We start from the raw sequence: 18,525 nt of genomic DNA on the forward strand, positions 1-18,525 counted from the left end.
AGGAAGCTTTCATTCGAAAAAGCCCGTTGACTTCTCGGCGGAAGCTGAACAGAGGATGCGCAATCCGAAACCTGTTCGCGGATGGTCCACCACAGTTCAGTTTCGGAGAAAGCGCGGCGTGGTTCACTGAAGACGGGGAGCACCGTTTCCGAAACACAAGATTCCTGGAGCCGCACACTTGCTGATGAATCTTCTGAAACATGGTAGTGCTCGTCACCATTTGACGAGGAAGAATGCAAGAGGGGAATTTTTTTCTCTCTTACTTGTGCACAGAAATAGTTTTCATGAAATATGAAAAATAATACTTAAAATGAAGGGCATGTTTCTGACTTGGAAGTTATTATGTTTTACTTGTATTCTGGCACTGGTTAGACCAGTGCCTGAAAAGATACCCATAGGTAAGTAAATATTTCAGTTTTCATGTTAGTATCTAAAAAATTACTTATTTTTACCATACTGTGCATTTCCTTTTAGTTTGCTTAAACTCTGAATTTTTGAAGTTAAGTTACTAACAACTATGATGCTACAGTTCTGTAAATATGTTGAAATTTTCAAGAAAGCAAAGGGAATGTTTCTATGCATTTAGGGAAAAAAAGATCGTGAACGTACATTTGCATTTTTTTGGCGATATAAGAAAATTTTTACAGAATAAATGCGAAGTACTTATTATTATTTGGTTGAACAACTGTGTTTTGGTTAAACAGAAATGTTTTGTTTTGTAATTTAAATATATTTTATTCTTAAATATGGTATTTAGATTGATATTTTAATCCCAATACTCATCTTTTTAAGTTTTTTTTTTTTTTTTTTGTAATATTTATTTATTTATTTGTGTGTGTAAACAAAAGGTCATAGATAAAGTCTCAAAAACATTCTTTGTACCTGAAAGTACTTATTAAACCATTTAGGACAATAAATAATGCTAATTTTTCTGATATACATATTAATTTAAAAAATAGGTAAGAAGTTAAATAAACACTTTTCTACTCGTAGTTCTTATACACTTCAATTTGGGGAAAAAAAAACATCTCGTGTGAAAAAAGTTCGGACGGACAAAACTGAAATGAAATCGATGTACTTTATCGAAATGTCTGTAAAGAAAGTGGTTAGAAATGTTATTCAATTAATTGCTTTCGTTAGTCATCCCAATAAGTCAACACAAGACGGAATGAAATTGAAGAGTGTTTTGAGTCTATACAGTAGCAAAAGTAAATACTCGTTTACTTGAAACAAAATACAAAAACCTTCACTTCCCTAACTGGCGTACGAACTGATGCTTTCATTTTAATTATTATTTTTTTTTATAAAGTGATGTAAAATAACGCGAGAGAAAACAGCATTTATATACACTGTAAAAATATTTTAACTAAGATTTCAACGGTAAAAAACTTACTTCAAACATTTTTTAAAGAAACAATTTTTAAATATCATAAATTATGATATATGGATGCCTTAGTTGCCAAATCGATTAACTCCACTTCTAAAAAAGTCCTCATTTCTGCTTTAATAGTGCTTTATCAATGCTTAGCATGTGAATTTATATTAAAGTTTTGGTTCAATACATTTTTGACCATGTGATGGCAGAAGATGTAACACGAGGGCCTTTTCACTCCTATATATAACACTATCTTCTTCATCATTTTTTTCTACTTTTTGTTTTATGGAGTTAATCGATTTGGCAAGTGAAGCATCCATATCATACAAAATATTTTGACTAAGATTTCAATAGTTAGAAGTTACAGATATTGAGAAACTAAAGATATTATTAGCAAAATAAGTTTTCACAAATGTGTGCATTGATTATTTAAACATAATTATGTTCTCTTAAAATGAACGATAAGATAAAACTAGACACTTATCTAGTAAAACTACTATTTGATTTTAAATACATTGTCAGTAAAACTTAATTAATTAAAAAATCCTTTGAGTAACATAGTGGAGAATCGGGAGAAATAGGAAATCGCTGCATTTATGCCAAAAAATTAAAAACCTTTTCGACGCTGTACAGCAGATGTAGCAGCAAAAATGTAAAAATAAAATTTGTAATTTTAAATTAACAAGCTAAAAATATTTTTTCATTTTATTTCTGAAAAAATGAAGCGCTGTTCCATTTCTCACGAATATCCCCTATAAGAAATATAAATGAATTTACTAGAAGAATTGAATCACAACGTTTACTTTGAAATATTACTCACTTACCTTTAAATAGGAAGATGGATGTAGTAAATAATTTTTCAATGATGGATTTGAAATGTCATTCAAATCATTTTAAAATCCTGAAACAATGGATTTTTAATTAAAATTTCTATCAGACATAAATAAATTTGTTCAAAAAAGTCATTAAACATCACGAGAATTGGCTAGTTGATTTTAAAACAAAAATTTCTAATTAGAAGTTGTTGAAGCGAGTATTTTCATCTCCGAAAAGTGCAGAAAATATTCTGAGATCATTGAAAATATCTTACTCTTGAAAGGGTGCTTAATTGGATCATTACACGCTAATGTATACTCTCTAGAATTTAATGCAATTTCACAATATTCAAATTACCTTCGATGCGTTTCACACATTAACATTCACGTTTAACTTGATTAAGGAGCCAGTTTACGCAGTTTCAGCATCTATACCTGAAAGTCTTAGGATTAAACAACTTGATAAAGTTTTGTTAGTAAAGTATACAAAGTTTGGCTTTCACAAAATTGTTTAAGTGGTAAAGTGAACTTCTAAGTAAAGCGAAAATTGGCGGGAATGTTTCTTTAAGTACCTTTATTTCTTGTATTGCTTTTGCAATAAAAAAAAACTGTAACCAAAAATAAGGTCTTACATAACTAATATGATATGCATTTTTACTGAAATGCTATAGAATAGTTTTAGTCATTTTTAACAGATGCATTTCTTTTTTCAATCACTAGCATTTTCACATTGAGTGTTCAAAAATAGTTTCAAAAAATTATCTCTAGTGTATGATGCTTCAAAGAAAATAAAACATTAAGTGGAATATATTAAGTTCTTTAATCTGATCAAACAACGTATATGATATTTAGAAAAAATAAAGATGATGAGCTAAACTTTTGCGAAAATTAGCCTACAGAGAAAATATCTGCGATCAATGGGAAAACAATTAAAGCTATAAAGATTATTTATTACACCATACACAGACAATCATGTTACCAAAACGCAAAAAGCTTTTCCTTTTTTTTTGTAATAAACGTTAAAACTCTTGTTTTCAAGCTGTACAAAAGAAATAAGAATAATATCAACTATAGAACATACTTAATAACTTACATCAAATACTTATTAACTACTATAACGATAAGTGAGAACAAACTTTTAATGTTTGTTTCACTCAATGTTAGTAACGAAGTCACAAGCAGCGGTATGAATTTTATTATATCTTGGATTAATAAACTGTTGTTTACAATAGTAGACGCTTAGATCCATACAGGTACTAAAAGTCTGAAAAAGTTTAGTTATCTAAAGATATTAATAAAAATACAATGTATACATTATTTTGTTTTGCCTATTTACAAACACATATTATTCGTGTACTCCTTGTTGACACATGCTTATTATTAGAATTTCAAATGTACACATCCTTAAAAAGTAGTTCTCAAAAAAAGTTTTTTTTTTGGCAATGTAGTAGTTTTGATATTAAAGACGAGTAGAAGCAAACATTTTCAATCATGTATAAAACTTAGTAATATTTTGAATTACTATTGGTTTCCGACTTTTATTAAAAACTGAATAAGTAAACATTGCTTCACCATATAACAATGTGAAAAACAACTTTTACATTGGGAGTTAACAAGTTGAAATATTACTTAGGAAACACGTAGGAATTAATAATTTTCACTGAGAGAGGAAAAGAGAATATAAATACGTTCTCTTTTTCATTACTTTATTTAAGCGAAATGCTCTTACACACACACACACACACACACACACACACACATATATATATATATATATATATACACATTTTCTCAAAATGGTCAAAATGGTACCTGCCCAAACTTATAGATATAAACCCTAAGTTTGGGCTATAAAAAAATTGCAATTTTCTGGAAAACTTTATAATGTTACACAGCACGATGAATTAGGAACAGTCACGGAATTATTAAACTTTTCATTATAATACAAAGAAGCATTAAGCAAAAAAAAAAAAAAAAAAAAGAGTTTGGTTCGGGTCAAAATGGAAAAAAGGCAAATATTGTTTTCAGAAATCCTTAAATTTCAAACAAACTCATGCTTAGAATAAATCTAAATAACTCAGCTTCGCTAAATTTTAAAAGTTATAATGAGAAGCAATTTTGCTGTTTAACTTTCATTAAAACGCATTAAGAGTTAATGTACATAATTGTTAAATTATCCTAATGAAGGCATCATCCGTCATTAATGTACACTCCTCGTTGTTAGAAAGTAACTTTTTTCAATTAGATTGAGGTAAAATATTTTATTTCAATGTTTTTGACTAAATCTCTCTCTCTCTCTCTCTGCAACGTTTTCGATTCAATATTTCTGTGCCATATACCTGTTATCACAGAAATATAACTCAAGTTAAAAAATAAATATTTATTATTCATGCCACACTAAACTAAAAATTACACACAACTGCGTAATATTATTATCATTAAGGTTGTAAAGATTTAAAATATCTCTACTAGTTTTATCTTCTTTTTGCCTTCTTTGCTATTTAATAAATTTTATTTCAACTGATCTTGATATAATTTATCCCTCCATTAAACAATTATCGGATTCCTGCTGTTAAATTTTTATTTCATAAGTTTTGCAGAGTTTCACATACATTCATCGTTAATCGGTCGACCAAAACTTCTCACATAATCCCATTGTTGTGAAAATGCGAAGGTGATGCAATTTTTTTTACCAGCACTATGTATATATATATATATATATATATATATATATATATATATATATATATATATATATATATATATATATATATATATATATATATATATATATATATATATATATATATATATATATATATATATATATATATATATATATATATATATATATATATATATATATTAGGGTGGTCCTTATTTTTGAAGTTGCAGATATTTTACGCGACGCCCCCTCAATTTGTTCCATTATACAAATAAATGATCCCTGCAAAATTTTAAGTCAATCCATGAATATTAACACGTGCCCCTAGGGCCCCCTTTTTTGAGTTTCGAAGAAAAAATTGCGGATTTTCTCATTTTTATGTAAAAATAATTCTAACGTTTTATATTTAAAGTAATTTTGAGCCTCAATAGGTGCTCCTACTTCCAGACCGACCATTCTCTTACCTTCATTCTGTAAAATTTAACATGTTACAGAGGGTACATGTACACCAATGGGCTTGGGTCAAGCGTACCGCTCTTCTTCGCTTGTTCGAACCAAGCAGCAGGGGAACGTTTCTTCCCACCAAGATGGACACAAGGGATTCTATAGGCCATTAATGAATGGCTTAAGTCATTAATGAATGATCATTGACAGCAACAAATTGCCTCCTCCAGGCTTTGGGGTGTTGATTTACAAAATTCCCTGTGTATGTAATAGGTGTGGCAAATAGAGTCGCAAGGTTTCAATGCTATAAATATAAGTAATTGCAATTATATTTTAATTCGCTGTTCTTTAGTTATAAACATACATAAATGCTTACATAATTTTGAATTTTTAAAATACAAATTTCGAAAAATCCTCAATTACTCCTAACATAAAAATATACTGTATTTCCCATAGCTAAAATATAAATTAAAAAAAAATTTCGGATCAGAACAATGTAGAAACCTATACTTTAAATTAATTTTCTTCTACTTCAGTACATAGTCCTTTATTATCATCAAATTCTTGCGATTCACATGATTTAGAAACCGAAATGGATACCTATCCTAAACTGTTGAACTTTTGTTTTCTACAGCTGGTCTACCTCAATGCAAAAAAGCTTGACAACTATTGATATCTGCTCGCCTTTCATCACTGTTAGACAAATGCCATATTAGGGATAAAGATGTTGTTCATTTATTTACAGCCTATATAGATGCAGTAAATTTGAATCCAAATGATCTAGTGATCAATGGTACATTCCTTAAGAGAGCAAGAGAAAATCTTCGAGAGGTAAAATTAAATTTCATGAATTTAATTTTAGATTTTGTAGTTATTCACTGGGATACAAAGTTACATACAGATGTAACTGGAAAAAGATCTCCGACAAGATTACCGTGATAGCTTCAGGTACTAATATTGAACAGCTACACGGAATTCCTTAGATATTTCTTCAGTTGCTTATGATATCTTACATGATAGCTTTTTATTACTAACTGTTCTAGCTGTAGTGTTTGATACAACGACTTGCAATACCAATGAATTGTGCATGAAATTTTTTAGAGCAAAAACTGAACTGCGATATATTACATTAGGATTGTCATCATCATGCACTCGAAATCGTACTGCAGAGTCCGTAAAGAAGTTCTTGCCTTTCTTAATTCCAGATCAGATATTCAATTATTTAAGTGCTTCAAAATTTTGTGGAAAGATCTCCATCATTCAGAACTTATAACATTTCAATCAAGTACACATAACACTTAAATTCTAAAAGACGAAGTTGATGTTGATGACATGATTATTGTTCGTAAAAAGCGGAATTGAGAAAGATTACAGATAATTTTCATAATTGTAATAATATTTCCTGGTGAATTTCCTCCTACAGGGATATGTTTTCGGCAACCTGGAGCTTATCCCTGAGCCACATGGGTGGCAAAAGGAATTTTTGTTTGAAAGTTTTTATATTTAGGAAACAATTTAAATTGACCTTACATAAAAAGCAAGTCCTTCAATGCTGTTTTACAAAGCTGTTTTCCAATTAAATGCTGTATGAAGCAATCGAGGCTACTTTGAATAATATAATGTGTCTGAAAAACTAGCAGCGTACAAAATGACGACAAACATGCAGCAGAAGCAGTGATTGGAAAACTTCTAAATCACTTATGGTATTTAGGGGATAAACTAGTAGCTTTGTCCGTATCGGATGACGGAATTAATTTTGAAGATAGGAAAACACTTGTCCAAAAAATGCTTGTGATATGGAAGACGTGTCTGATGACTGTTTAACAAATTTCAGATAACTGTAGATGATTTGGAATAATTTCTTGGTAAAGATCTTCCTCTTCATAGTATCAATTACGAGTCAATAAAACTGTTTGATAAGTTACAAATACTAAAAGATTTTTTTCTATTTGATCCTGATTGACGGCAAAATGAAGAAAACTCTTTAAAGGGAAGAAAGATCGTTAAAATACTGAAAACTGTGAATGATACAACTGAAAGAGGAGCACAATTAATCAAAGAATTTTGCAACTAATTTACCGAATATGAGTCACAAAAACAATTTATTTTACAGACCGTCCAAGACTATCGGAAAAAAATACACACTATCGAGATACGTTGAGAAAAGCGTACGATTAAGGAAAGTTTCTAAAGCCTTATTTCATTCTTATTCAATGTAAAATCTTTAGATGATATAAAGTAATTATAAAGATTAATTTTAGTGCTACCTCACTGTAAAAATATTTTGCAAACCTAGGAGAAACGATGTACTGAGTCTGAAGTAAAATTTCGAAGATTTGTGGGAAAATTATCAAAAGTGTTAAAGTTCAACGGCCTAGGGGCACGTGTTATTATTGACCGATCGAGTTCAAATTTTGCACATGTTACTTTTTATTATAGTGTCACAAAACTAGGGGGTGTCACTTGTTGAATTCCGAAAAAAAATCCCATATAAATAAGGACCACCCTAATCTATATATATATATATATGAAAACTAGACTGAGCCCTCGCAAACTGAACCCATTAATTCACAATAATGCATGGCTAAATAACAAATCCTTTCATAGTATAAACTTTTAAAATTACTACCTAAAGATTATCTATCACTTCACAAACGTTTCTAATGTTAAATTAAACCGTTCACGTATTTAGGTGAAAATTTGAAACGTTCTGAATAATAACATCTTTTTTGTATAAATTAAACGTTATATGAAACGTATTATTATTCAGGCTTGGATAATTTAATAAAAATACATTTATCTGTAAAAAAAGAGCAAAAAAGGGAGGGTGAAGAGATCAAAAATGTTTTTATTTATCCTGACAACATATATCTTTTTTTATGTATATACACCTTCAACTTTATTTTAATTGGTAATATCAGTTACAGTACTACGTATCTACATTACCCAGCTTTCATTAAACATAAATTGTAACTATTTGGTGAAAGTTTTAGATCTCCTACTTTGTGCAAGATATTGAAATCAAGCATTGAAATAATTTCATAATTATGAACACAGTTTCGCTTAACATTTGCTGTACGTAAATTTGCAAATGATTTGAATAAACGTTTGCAAGTTTGATCCTTTCCTAACATTTTACAATACATTGTTAATCAATTGATTTGAATAACATTTTGGAATTGATTTCACCGTCTTTGAAATTTAAGTAGAAGATTGGGTTAAATTTGGAGGAAGAATTTGCATAAACATTCCACAGTATACATTTAACGTTTTCGCACTAACATAAATCATTTCTAAAATGTTGATCTAACTGTCTATTTTATTCTTTTCCTTATTACATGATCATTTTCAGTTTGCAATTTATTCTAATGTTTACAGAACTAACACTTTGCGGATGAAGCGTTTAGTATCAAAACCATATGAACCCAGTTTTCACAGTAAATGTTCTCATCGTTGGAAATGTATACATTGTTGTTGTAGTGATATTTGTTACATTGACAGTAAAGAAGAAATTCCGATCAGGTGAATGCACTTTATGCTTCACCCTGCCCTCCTCATCCATCCAGGCAACAATAATGTTTAACAAATTGTTTAGAATATTTACGTAATTTCAATATACAAAGTGATTCAAGGCAGATTGAACTGGGGAAATTAAAACAAACTGTAGCAAATAAAAACATGATTTCATTCGCTAGCAAATAGTCGCAAAGTCAAAACTTCCAAATCCACTTTAATTTTACTCTCAGGAAATGAATTCTAAGGTGCAGTTTACGAAATTTTCTTTCTCAAATCCAACATATTGTAACAATAATGTTTAACAAATTGTTTAGAGTATTTACGTAATTTCAATATACAAAGTGATTCAATGCAGATTGAACTGGGAAAAATTAAAAGAAACTGTAGCAAATAAAAACAGGATTTCATTCGCTAGCAAATAGTCGCAAAGTCAAAACTTCCAAATCCACTTTAATTTTACTCTCAGGAAATTAATTCTAAGGTGCAGTTTACGAAATTTTCTTTCTCAAATCCTCCATGAGATAGGGAAAGGATCTAAAGTTAAAACATTCAAGTTTGATTTCCAACTACCCCAAATATCTGAAGAAAAAAAAAATCTCATTTTTGTCAACGAGCAGATTTAATGACTGTTTTCAATACGCATTTTTCTGAATTTTTCATTATATAATCGGTTGACTTGAACGATTATTACCTATATGTGTTTATGCAAAACAAGGGACGTTTTACGTACAAGGAAAAATAACTATATGAAATGAAAATATTATAGAATTAAATCCCTTGTTTGAAATTATTGTTGTACATTTTCCCTAAGTTTTGAGGAACCAACTTCAAATATCCAAATTTATCAATTAGTAAAACATTAATATTGATAATTAGGACAATTCTCGTACTGGTGGGACTTCTTTTCCTTTTATTTTCCACTTATGTGCATAAAGTCTAACTCTGTCTGTCAGTATGTTTTCATATTTGTTAACAGACAGAACTAGAAAAAGATATACGGACTGTTTCTAAATTGCTTTTGCAAATCCAAAGGATTGATATCACCCATACAGATGGCTCATAATTACATAGAATCATATAATCGCATTCTATTGTAAGGGACAGAAAATAGAAAAGTAGCAACGCCTCCTACGAGATGAACCAATGCAAGTAATTGTCTAAGGCGTCAGATTGTGCCTGCCTACATAGCATATCCTAAGTGCACTCAGCTGAATATCTCGTTGCGAAAATTGTTGCTAACACGGAAAAAATTAGCAAGACACTGGTAATCTTTTCGAGTGATGGGCGCCAGTCGTTCTTCGCCGGTGTCACCTCTGCAGTTATACGCGTGGTAGTCATTTTGAGCAATGGGTACGAGTTTTGTACAAGACAATACATCTGCTTGTGCAACTTTTGGTATCGTCCCTTTGCTTTCTCAACACAGTTGTAAACTCCGGTTGGAAATCTAATAGTATAACACTGAATTAACAATTGTCAAGGTACTGGAAATATTCATAGTTAAATGAAGGATGTCATTAAATCGAGGAGCATAGACATCCAATGCAGTCAAATTCGGATCAGCGAAAAGTATCATTAAATTGTGGAAATCGTGAAATCGAAGTTATACTGCATTTCTCTCTTCTTCCTCTTAGAGTGGAATGCGACTCAATGTGCTCAATGCGACTCCTTATAATAAATTAGTCGTCTTGGTACTTTAGATCAATTTAGAAATTTAGAATCTACGCTTGCGATTTTAGTATTCATTATTCACATTTACATTTTTTTTTTAAATTTAAGAGAGATTTAAAAACTCCTCATGCACCACAAAGTACCACATGGGGTAGTATCACAAAAGTAAGTACAAATAAGAAAAATCTTAAAACAGACAATAAATACGTACAAGAATAACATAACATGAAAAAAAACAATAAAAAAATTAAAATTAATAATTTAAAACACAAAACAAAATTTCGCAAAACACAAACAACAAAAACATAATACACAAAAAGCACAAAACGAAACTCCGAAGTCTCTCTGAACTTATTACAAAATCCGAAGAAACAGTAAGCCAACAACAGGACAAACTATTTAAACTTTTCCTGAAGGAACCTCTGGCCTCATTATGCAGCTCAGTAGACAATGCTCTACATCACTCTTAACTTCACCACAATAGCAAAGATTACTCACTGGTCACTAACTTAAAGCGAAACAAATAGCTATTGAAGCTACCATGTCCTACCATATGTTTTTAAACAATTTACGACACTTGGATCAAAGTTAGACATGATTCAGTTTTGGCATTGCTGATTGCGATAGAAATGCGAATACATCGAGAAGAGACATCTCTTGTTCCTTCCCAAATAAAAGTTTGTCGATTCAGGAAGAATTACGCAATTGTTTAGCAGCTTGAGTGTGACATGGAGACGTTCTCTGAAATTATTAAAAAAGCTTTAATTGACTTTACAAACCGAGCTAATAAAATTTTTGAAAGAATTCAATTAGAGGAATTAAAAGGAAGGACTTAAATTCGAATAAGAAGTAAAAATATTTGTCTTTCTATAAAAATGTTCAAATTTCGACCAATTTTACATTTCTTTAAAGTTCAGAGGCGATATGATGGCATAAATATTTACTTTTTTATTATTTTTTTCCACACTAAGAGTGCCAAAACATTGCTTGTTTTTGATATCAGAAGTCGTATACCTAAAATACTAATTTTTAAACCCATTCTAATATTTAATGTACCTTTACGGCTTAATAAAAGTCGCTGAATCTCGTCTTTGACTATAATATTAGCATGTTCTCGGGTTAATTATTGGGCCTGTAATAAGTTTCGTTTCTATGAAGACTCAATTGCAAGAATTAATGGAATTTAATATTTTTATTATAATTAAAAACTTAGCTTTGAAAAATGTACTGGGTGTTTTTAATGTATTCCATTGATGAAGAAAATATACCTAAAAATCTATTTAAACTTTATCGTATACATATATTTTTTGATTTCTGAAATTTTTTCAACTGATTTACCCCATTAGTACAATATTAACGTAATGTAGGTGCTAAAATAAAAATATGAAAACGGCAAATGTGGGGGCGGGGGGGGGGGGGGGGAGGGAATCATGTTTTTTTTTTAAATCTTTTATTTTTTAAAATTTTGTGGGGTTTGAGAAGTGGTTGCAAACTGCTCTCTCTTGTTAATATTAAATAGAAATGGCAATGGATAATGTATTATGAGATACAACAAATGTGCTAACTAATACCTAACTCCAGGGGCACAGCAAGGGAGGGGTTGATTTTAACACATATTTCCTATCCTAATATTACATTTTAGGACTGATATGACTAAATTCTCATCACCCAGAAGGTAAATTCTGGCTGCGCTACTGTCTGGTGTGAAGTTAAAAACCGTTTAAATTCCAAATCTTCTCAAAATTACAAAAGGTGTAAACGTAGAAGTGCAGTGAAAACTCTTCAGAAATGGATCAAAGTTTACAAAAAAAGTTGAATTACAAATGTTGAATGTGCAAAAAATTTTGAATTATTTATGATTTACCAAAGTTGTGAATTAGTTTTTTTAATGAATTTTCCTTATAACTGCAAGATTTTATAAACACCCTGTATATTCAGAGAGATAAATATTCCATGATATTATCAATGGATTTTTATCTAATCTTAAACATGTTTGTTTCAAGGTGACAAGGGACTTTCAGAAAAGTAAAATTTTTCAAAAAAGCTGTTTTATTTTTATTATATTTCTAAAAACTAGACATTTAATTGAACCTTTTGCAAAAAAAAAAAAAAAAAAAAAAAAATGAATCGGTAAAGAATTGACGAAGTTATGACAATTTCTGTTGTAGCCGCCCCCTTTGTTTACCTTTTCCACTCTCCTTCCAGCTGTCAAATTAAGTTTTGTTTCACGCTGATTCTAAGTAAATTAGTTTTATTTTACTTTTTGAATCCCTGAAATAAATCATCATATCCTATTTGTTTTGAATTTTATGAAAAATTAAATTATTTATTAATTAATGAAATTTTCTGCAGTAAAACAGTAAATGCTGATTTTCTCAAAACATCGTTTTTTGCATGTTTACAAATTTCAAACTGTTCACTGTAATGAATTATTATTTAAATTATCTAAAAATTTCATGCAAAGTACTTTAGAGGGTTCTTAACATTTTGATGGAAAATATTTTTCAGTTTGGTTAGCTGTCGCAAAAATATTTGCTATATTTTATTGAAGTATGTACATATTTTACCAAATATGTCTAGTTTGAGGTTTTTCACTAATTTTTATTTTTACCACAACATTTTGTAAATTACTCCCGACATTTTATTTTCTGTTGTTTTATGCATCATATTTTGCTTGTATTTTGTTATTTTGATAAGATTTCAGGCGCAAGTCGCGATGCGAAAAAAGCGTTAAAAATTCAAATTTGAAATTTGAAAAAAACTTTTAATTTTAATATATTTTCATGATATTTTGTATTTGTGTAAGTATTAGTAACATGCAACTATGCTGCAAATTTCAGTGAAATTCGTTGAAAATTACTATTAAAAAAAGTCGATAAACCTTTTCACCTTAAACAATCGGCAATAAAAGGTTCTTTTCGTTTTGAGTCTGATACTTATCCTCCAGCATTTCTTTTACGCAAAAGTTGATATTGGAAATAATATGCATGCAGTTGAGTACTTAATGTACTGTAATTTAATACTATGCGCAATTAATACATGAAAGTCAAACAATGAAATTCGTATGATTACGAATTACCAAAATGGGCTGAATGTTATGTTTTTAATTTTTCATGTGCTTTATATCTATATCTATATATGTATTCACACTCTTGATAGTCTTTGATTATCGTTCTGACTCTTCATTATCTTTTTCAAAACTACAACAATAATTCCTCCCCTCTTTTTCAGCTTTCATTGCGCCTTCTCTTAAATTATCAGCCCTTTAAACGTTTTCTTGAAGCAAACAAATAATGGAACTAAAAATTAAGATAAAAAATCTGTTCAACTCATTCATTCCTTCTTTGCAAGTAGTAAGATACTATTTATACTGTTCAGAAACGAACTTTTTACGAGAATTTCGCTAAGAACTCATACATCTTTGAAAGCGGAGAAACACTTTTAATTTCTAGCTTATCCAAGGAGCCATCTAAATTTTTCATTCCTAATATTATCTGAAAAGAGTTGAAGCTTTTGAGAGAGATAGCCCTTTTTAAATTTATTTCAAAATTCTTTTGTTGACATGGACTCTCGTATTTCAAAATTTATCTTTTTACTCAGTCTTATAAAATATTCACATGTGAAAACTTCTTTGTTTAGCGTAACCCCATCTGGCCTCATTAGTGGAGGAATTGAATTCATTCATTTTGTTAGGTTTGAAAGAAGACGCCGTCATGTTGGTTATAAATTTTCCCACTTTAAGAATAAATTTTACTGAAGACTCTTCGGTCTTCGGATTTTATTACGCTGGATGGCACTTTCAGAAGAGATGATTAAATATTTATGCGCAAAATGTTACTCTTGTGTTTTTAATTTCAATCAATTGTTTTTTAAATAGTCATAAGAATAATTGCCGAGGTTTGTTATGTTAACTACAGAGACGGTTTCATAAAGAATGAGGATTCAATGCAGTTCTATTACTTTCGTTTTCCTTGTGATTTTTATAGTATTTTCTATAAAGAGACATAGTTTTAACACATTTACACTTATTGAAAATCTGAAATGAGTTTAAAAAAGAAATCAAATTTATTTTTAACGACTTCATATTCAAGCAGAAAAATTGTATCCTAAATTGAGTATATTTCAATCCGCCAAATATGCTTCACTTTTTGAAAAACATCAAGAAGTATTTTCATACCTTGACGAAAAATACCGAGCAAAATTGATTTTTATGAAGGCAAATTTAATAAATATTTTGAGTTCAATATTTTAAAAAGATCGTAAGAATTTTTCTTTATCTGTAAGTACTTTTTATAGACATTAGGTGTTAAACATTGCATAGAAAGACGTACTATTGTTTCACTCGTTTATAAACATCAAGAAATTTCACGACTTGAAACAAATATGAAACTCTTGCTATAACTATTTTTATGCGTGTAATTTTAGAATTAAATTTGAGTGTAAATATTTAAAAAGAGCATAACAATGTTTTGCTATCTATGAGCATTTTTTCTAGACATTTGGTGGCAAAAAATGTATAGAACTGTGCACTGTAGTTTCATTCCTCTAAAAATACTAAGGAGTATTTTTATAACTTGAAAACAAATAAAAAAAACCATAGCTGTTCCTATTTCTTTTAGTTAAGATCATAAGAAGTACTTTGCACTCTGTAAGAATCTGATGTAGACTGTGCTAGATATTTCATTGAAATGTACACTACAGTTTCCCTCTTCTGAAAATATCATGGTGTTTTTTCACACCTTAAAAAATTTCATACTATATCTGTTTTTTTCTTTGCTGGTACTGTTAAAGGATAATTTCAGCTTAAATTTTTAACATTTAACTAGATTAAAAGACATGTTTTGCTTTTTGTAAACATTTGTTATAAATATTTGATCATGTGAGAAATGTGTACTATCTGTGTTCATTTCTTATTTGATGCTTAATTAGAGTAATTTCGTATCCAATTGGGAAAAATAATCTTTAAACAGAATAAACAAAACCTTTAAGACTTTGGACCTTGAAAACAAGCTTTTTTAATTATTGATGGATTTGCATGAAATTTTAACCATATAATTTAAACACTGCTACAAGCTTAATTATAAAATATCATTAAAAAATTTTAATTAGAAGACCAATTATTTAAAAAAATGTAAATAACCTTAACGATAATTAACAAAACTTTGAAAAGTCCCTTGCGTAATTATTTTGATTTCACAACACTGAAACTTATTTTAAGTCATTCTCTATTCTATAATAAATAAAACAAAACTCACAAAATTGTCCTCATATTCAAATAAATTCAAAAAATAAAAATTTCAAAAATTTGGTAAAAATTTCTTTTTTTTGAACGTCCAGTGTCCCCTTAACGTTGTCAGAAATTTAAATTATCAAACTAGAAGGCGTCAAACGTGAAGGGGACCAATTGAGGTAGTGAGAAGCAAAGGGATGTAAGTAGAAAAATTAAAAATTTGGAGATAATCAGTACGAATGGTAGGTTAGCCCTCTGTCTTGGGGCACGAGATAGTACTAGTAGCCCAGGTAGGTGCTGCTGCACAGCATGATTTAGCAAATAAAATCAATGAAAGCCTACTTAGGACGTAATCTTTATACGTGTTTTACTCAAAACTTGAAAATGTCCACGTACATCCCTTTTCTTCTCGCTGCCTCAATTGTAAAAAAATTATTTTTCTCACAAAATTAAGCCTTGTTTTGCGAAATGTTCTTCATTACTTCTGACTTCTGTGGTTATCATGTCTTTGCTTAGGTAGATAAATGCAAATTAGAAATTTTAAAATCTAAAACTGACAGTTAAATAGTGAAAACGTCTCTAAAAACAAAGCCTTAAGTTAAACAAACTTTGATCATGCAGTGGATCTAGTCCAAAACATTATATTTTTAAAAGTCAGTTTTACTGCAATATATCTTTAAATTTTGTCTTAAACTGAAAAACAAGAAGATTCAAATTAAATACTAATACAGTAAAATATGTTTCTCAGTACTGCATAGTTCTTTAAGAAGGAACCGTTAGTTTATAGATTATTCCTAATTACTTCAAAAGGAAATTTCCATTAAAAGTCAATTTCTTTTGTAAAAGATCTTAAATGATGTTACACAAATACCTGGCTAAATTGAAAAAAAAAAATGTATTGAAAGATATACTTTCTCCGCTAATGGTAACTTTCAATTACCATTAGTAGGTAAGAAGGAAGTAGGTAAAGGTAGGTAGGAAGTAGGTAAAGGTAAAAGTAGGAAGTAGGTAAAGGTAAAAGTAGGAAGTAGGTAAAACCTTACTTACGTAAGGTTTTACCTACTTCCTTTGACGTTAAGCTTTTGTTACGCACGCAAAAGCACCGAGTGCACATTTATTTATTGAGTCGGAATTTGCTATCAAAAGTAGTTTTTCGAATTGCAGCTATAATTTCAAAATAAATCATTCTGAATCAAGGTGAAAACTGCAATAAATCATTCTGAAATTTGTATAATTCTCCATAATTCTGTGGGAAGAAAGCATTAATTTGTTGCTAATTAGCAATCAACTTCAAATGAAACTTCTCATGAAAAAAAATCATTTTTGCAAAAGATCTTAAATGGTTTTACACCAAAAACACAAAAAATCTATTGAAGCATATTCTTTCTTAATGGTAAAGTTCAAATGAGCTCATGTAAAGTATTATTAAATTCCTTTGACGTTAAATTTTGTTACACACGCAAAAGTTTAAAATATTCACTCATTTTCTAAAACACAATTTGAGGCGAACAAGGCGAATTGTCAATCCTTCCAGCCTTCGAGAAAATAACTTTGAGAATTCAAAATCTCAACCTTTCTTTATTGTCCAGTTAAGTTTTGATAAATTTTCGTCCCGAAACTTCTACATTTCTTAAGGTTTAAATATAGCATTACATTCTAATCTGCAAAATCTCAGCGTTGCTACATTAATCTTAACTGGAAAGAAATGCCATTTCGCTTTCATCCGTGCGCTTTTCATTTGCTATCACAGTTTGTTACTCGAATTGTAGCTATAATTTTAAAATAAATATTTTTTTAAGAAAAAAAAATGTAAAACGCCTTTTTGCAATTCCTACCATTATTTCATAGTTCTACAAAAACAAACCGTTTATTAGAAACTGTTCACTAAAAGAAACACTGATGAACAAAATTGTAGATAGACAAATTTTATATCTTGTTTAATTTATAATTTTACTTGGTTTACGTTTTTTTTCATTATAATACAAATGAATAACTGAACAAATAGTTCCAAAATCAGTACAATACATCAGTAAAATTATAAAATTAACGCTTTTAAAAATGAACAACTTTAAACATTCTGTGAAACCTTGACAAAATACAAACTCAAGTTTAAAATTTTTGGATTACAATAAAGTTTTGTTCGAAAGCTAAAACACGAACTAATATTACCATAGAGAACTTTAAGCGTTTTTCCCCCTAAATGATTACAAACATTAAAATACGCTGTTGGAAAAACTATAAATTTAAAATTTTAAACTTTGGTTTAATTATAATTTAATTGGCGGTTGGTTTTCTTATGTTGGTACAATTATAACATTATTAAAGATGTACAGTCATAGAAAAAAAAAAAACGAAACACTCGATCGGATTCAAAGACTATTGATACTAGAGACACGTGTAAGATGTCATTGTTTCAGGAATAAAAAGTTCTACATAATTATTGTAAAAAATTGTTGTTAAGGGGTCGTCTTCATATTAAAACGAGCATCAACTTCAAATTTTTCAATGAGAACCCCCTTTTTTATCACATATTTGTGATCAGCATCCTTTTTTAACTTTGTATGCAAAGTTTTGTTTAATTCGATTCAGCCGTTACTTCAGAATCGAGTTTTGAAAAATTCCTCTCGTAATGTTAAAACGTATTTTGATATTTTTACTCATAACACAAAAACTATAATAGGCACGGCAAAGATTGTTTTTTTATATCAAAATATGAATCGACCCAATAATAAAAACATAACTCACAACACATAAAATGTAATTTTATTTTTTTTATGAATTATTTTAATATTTTTTGAAAAAATATGATCTG

General features: G+C 29.3%; 1 protein-coding gene across 1 annotated transcript in view; it reads left to right on the forward strand.

The window, feature by feature from the left end:
* The first annotated feature begins 310 nt into the window (after window positions 1–310).
* The window catches only part of LOC129218031 (glutamate receptor 1-like), a 357,221-nt gene continuing 339,006 nt past the window's right edge, over window positions 311–18,525 (forward strand). The window contains exon 1 of the mRNA XM_054852210.1: window positions 311–398. Within this exon, the coding sequence (XP_054708185.1) occupies window positions 311–398 (88 nt within the window). The remainder of the gene's footprint in view (window positions 399–18,525) is intronic.

The sequence above is a fragment of the Uloborus diversus genome, chromosome 3, assembly GCF_026930045.1.
Source record: "Uloborus diversus isolate 005 chromosome 3, Udiv.v.3.1, whole genome shotgun sequence".
NCBI lineage: Eukaryota > Metazoa > Arthropoda > Arachnida > Araneae > Uloboridae > Uloborus > Uloborus diversus.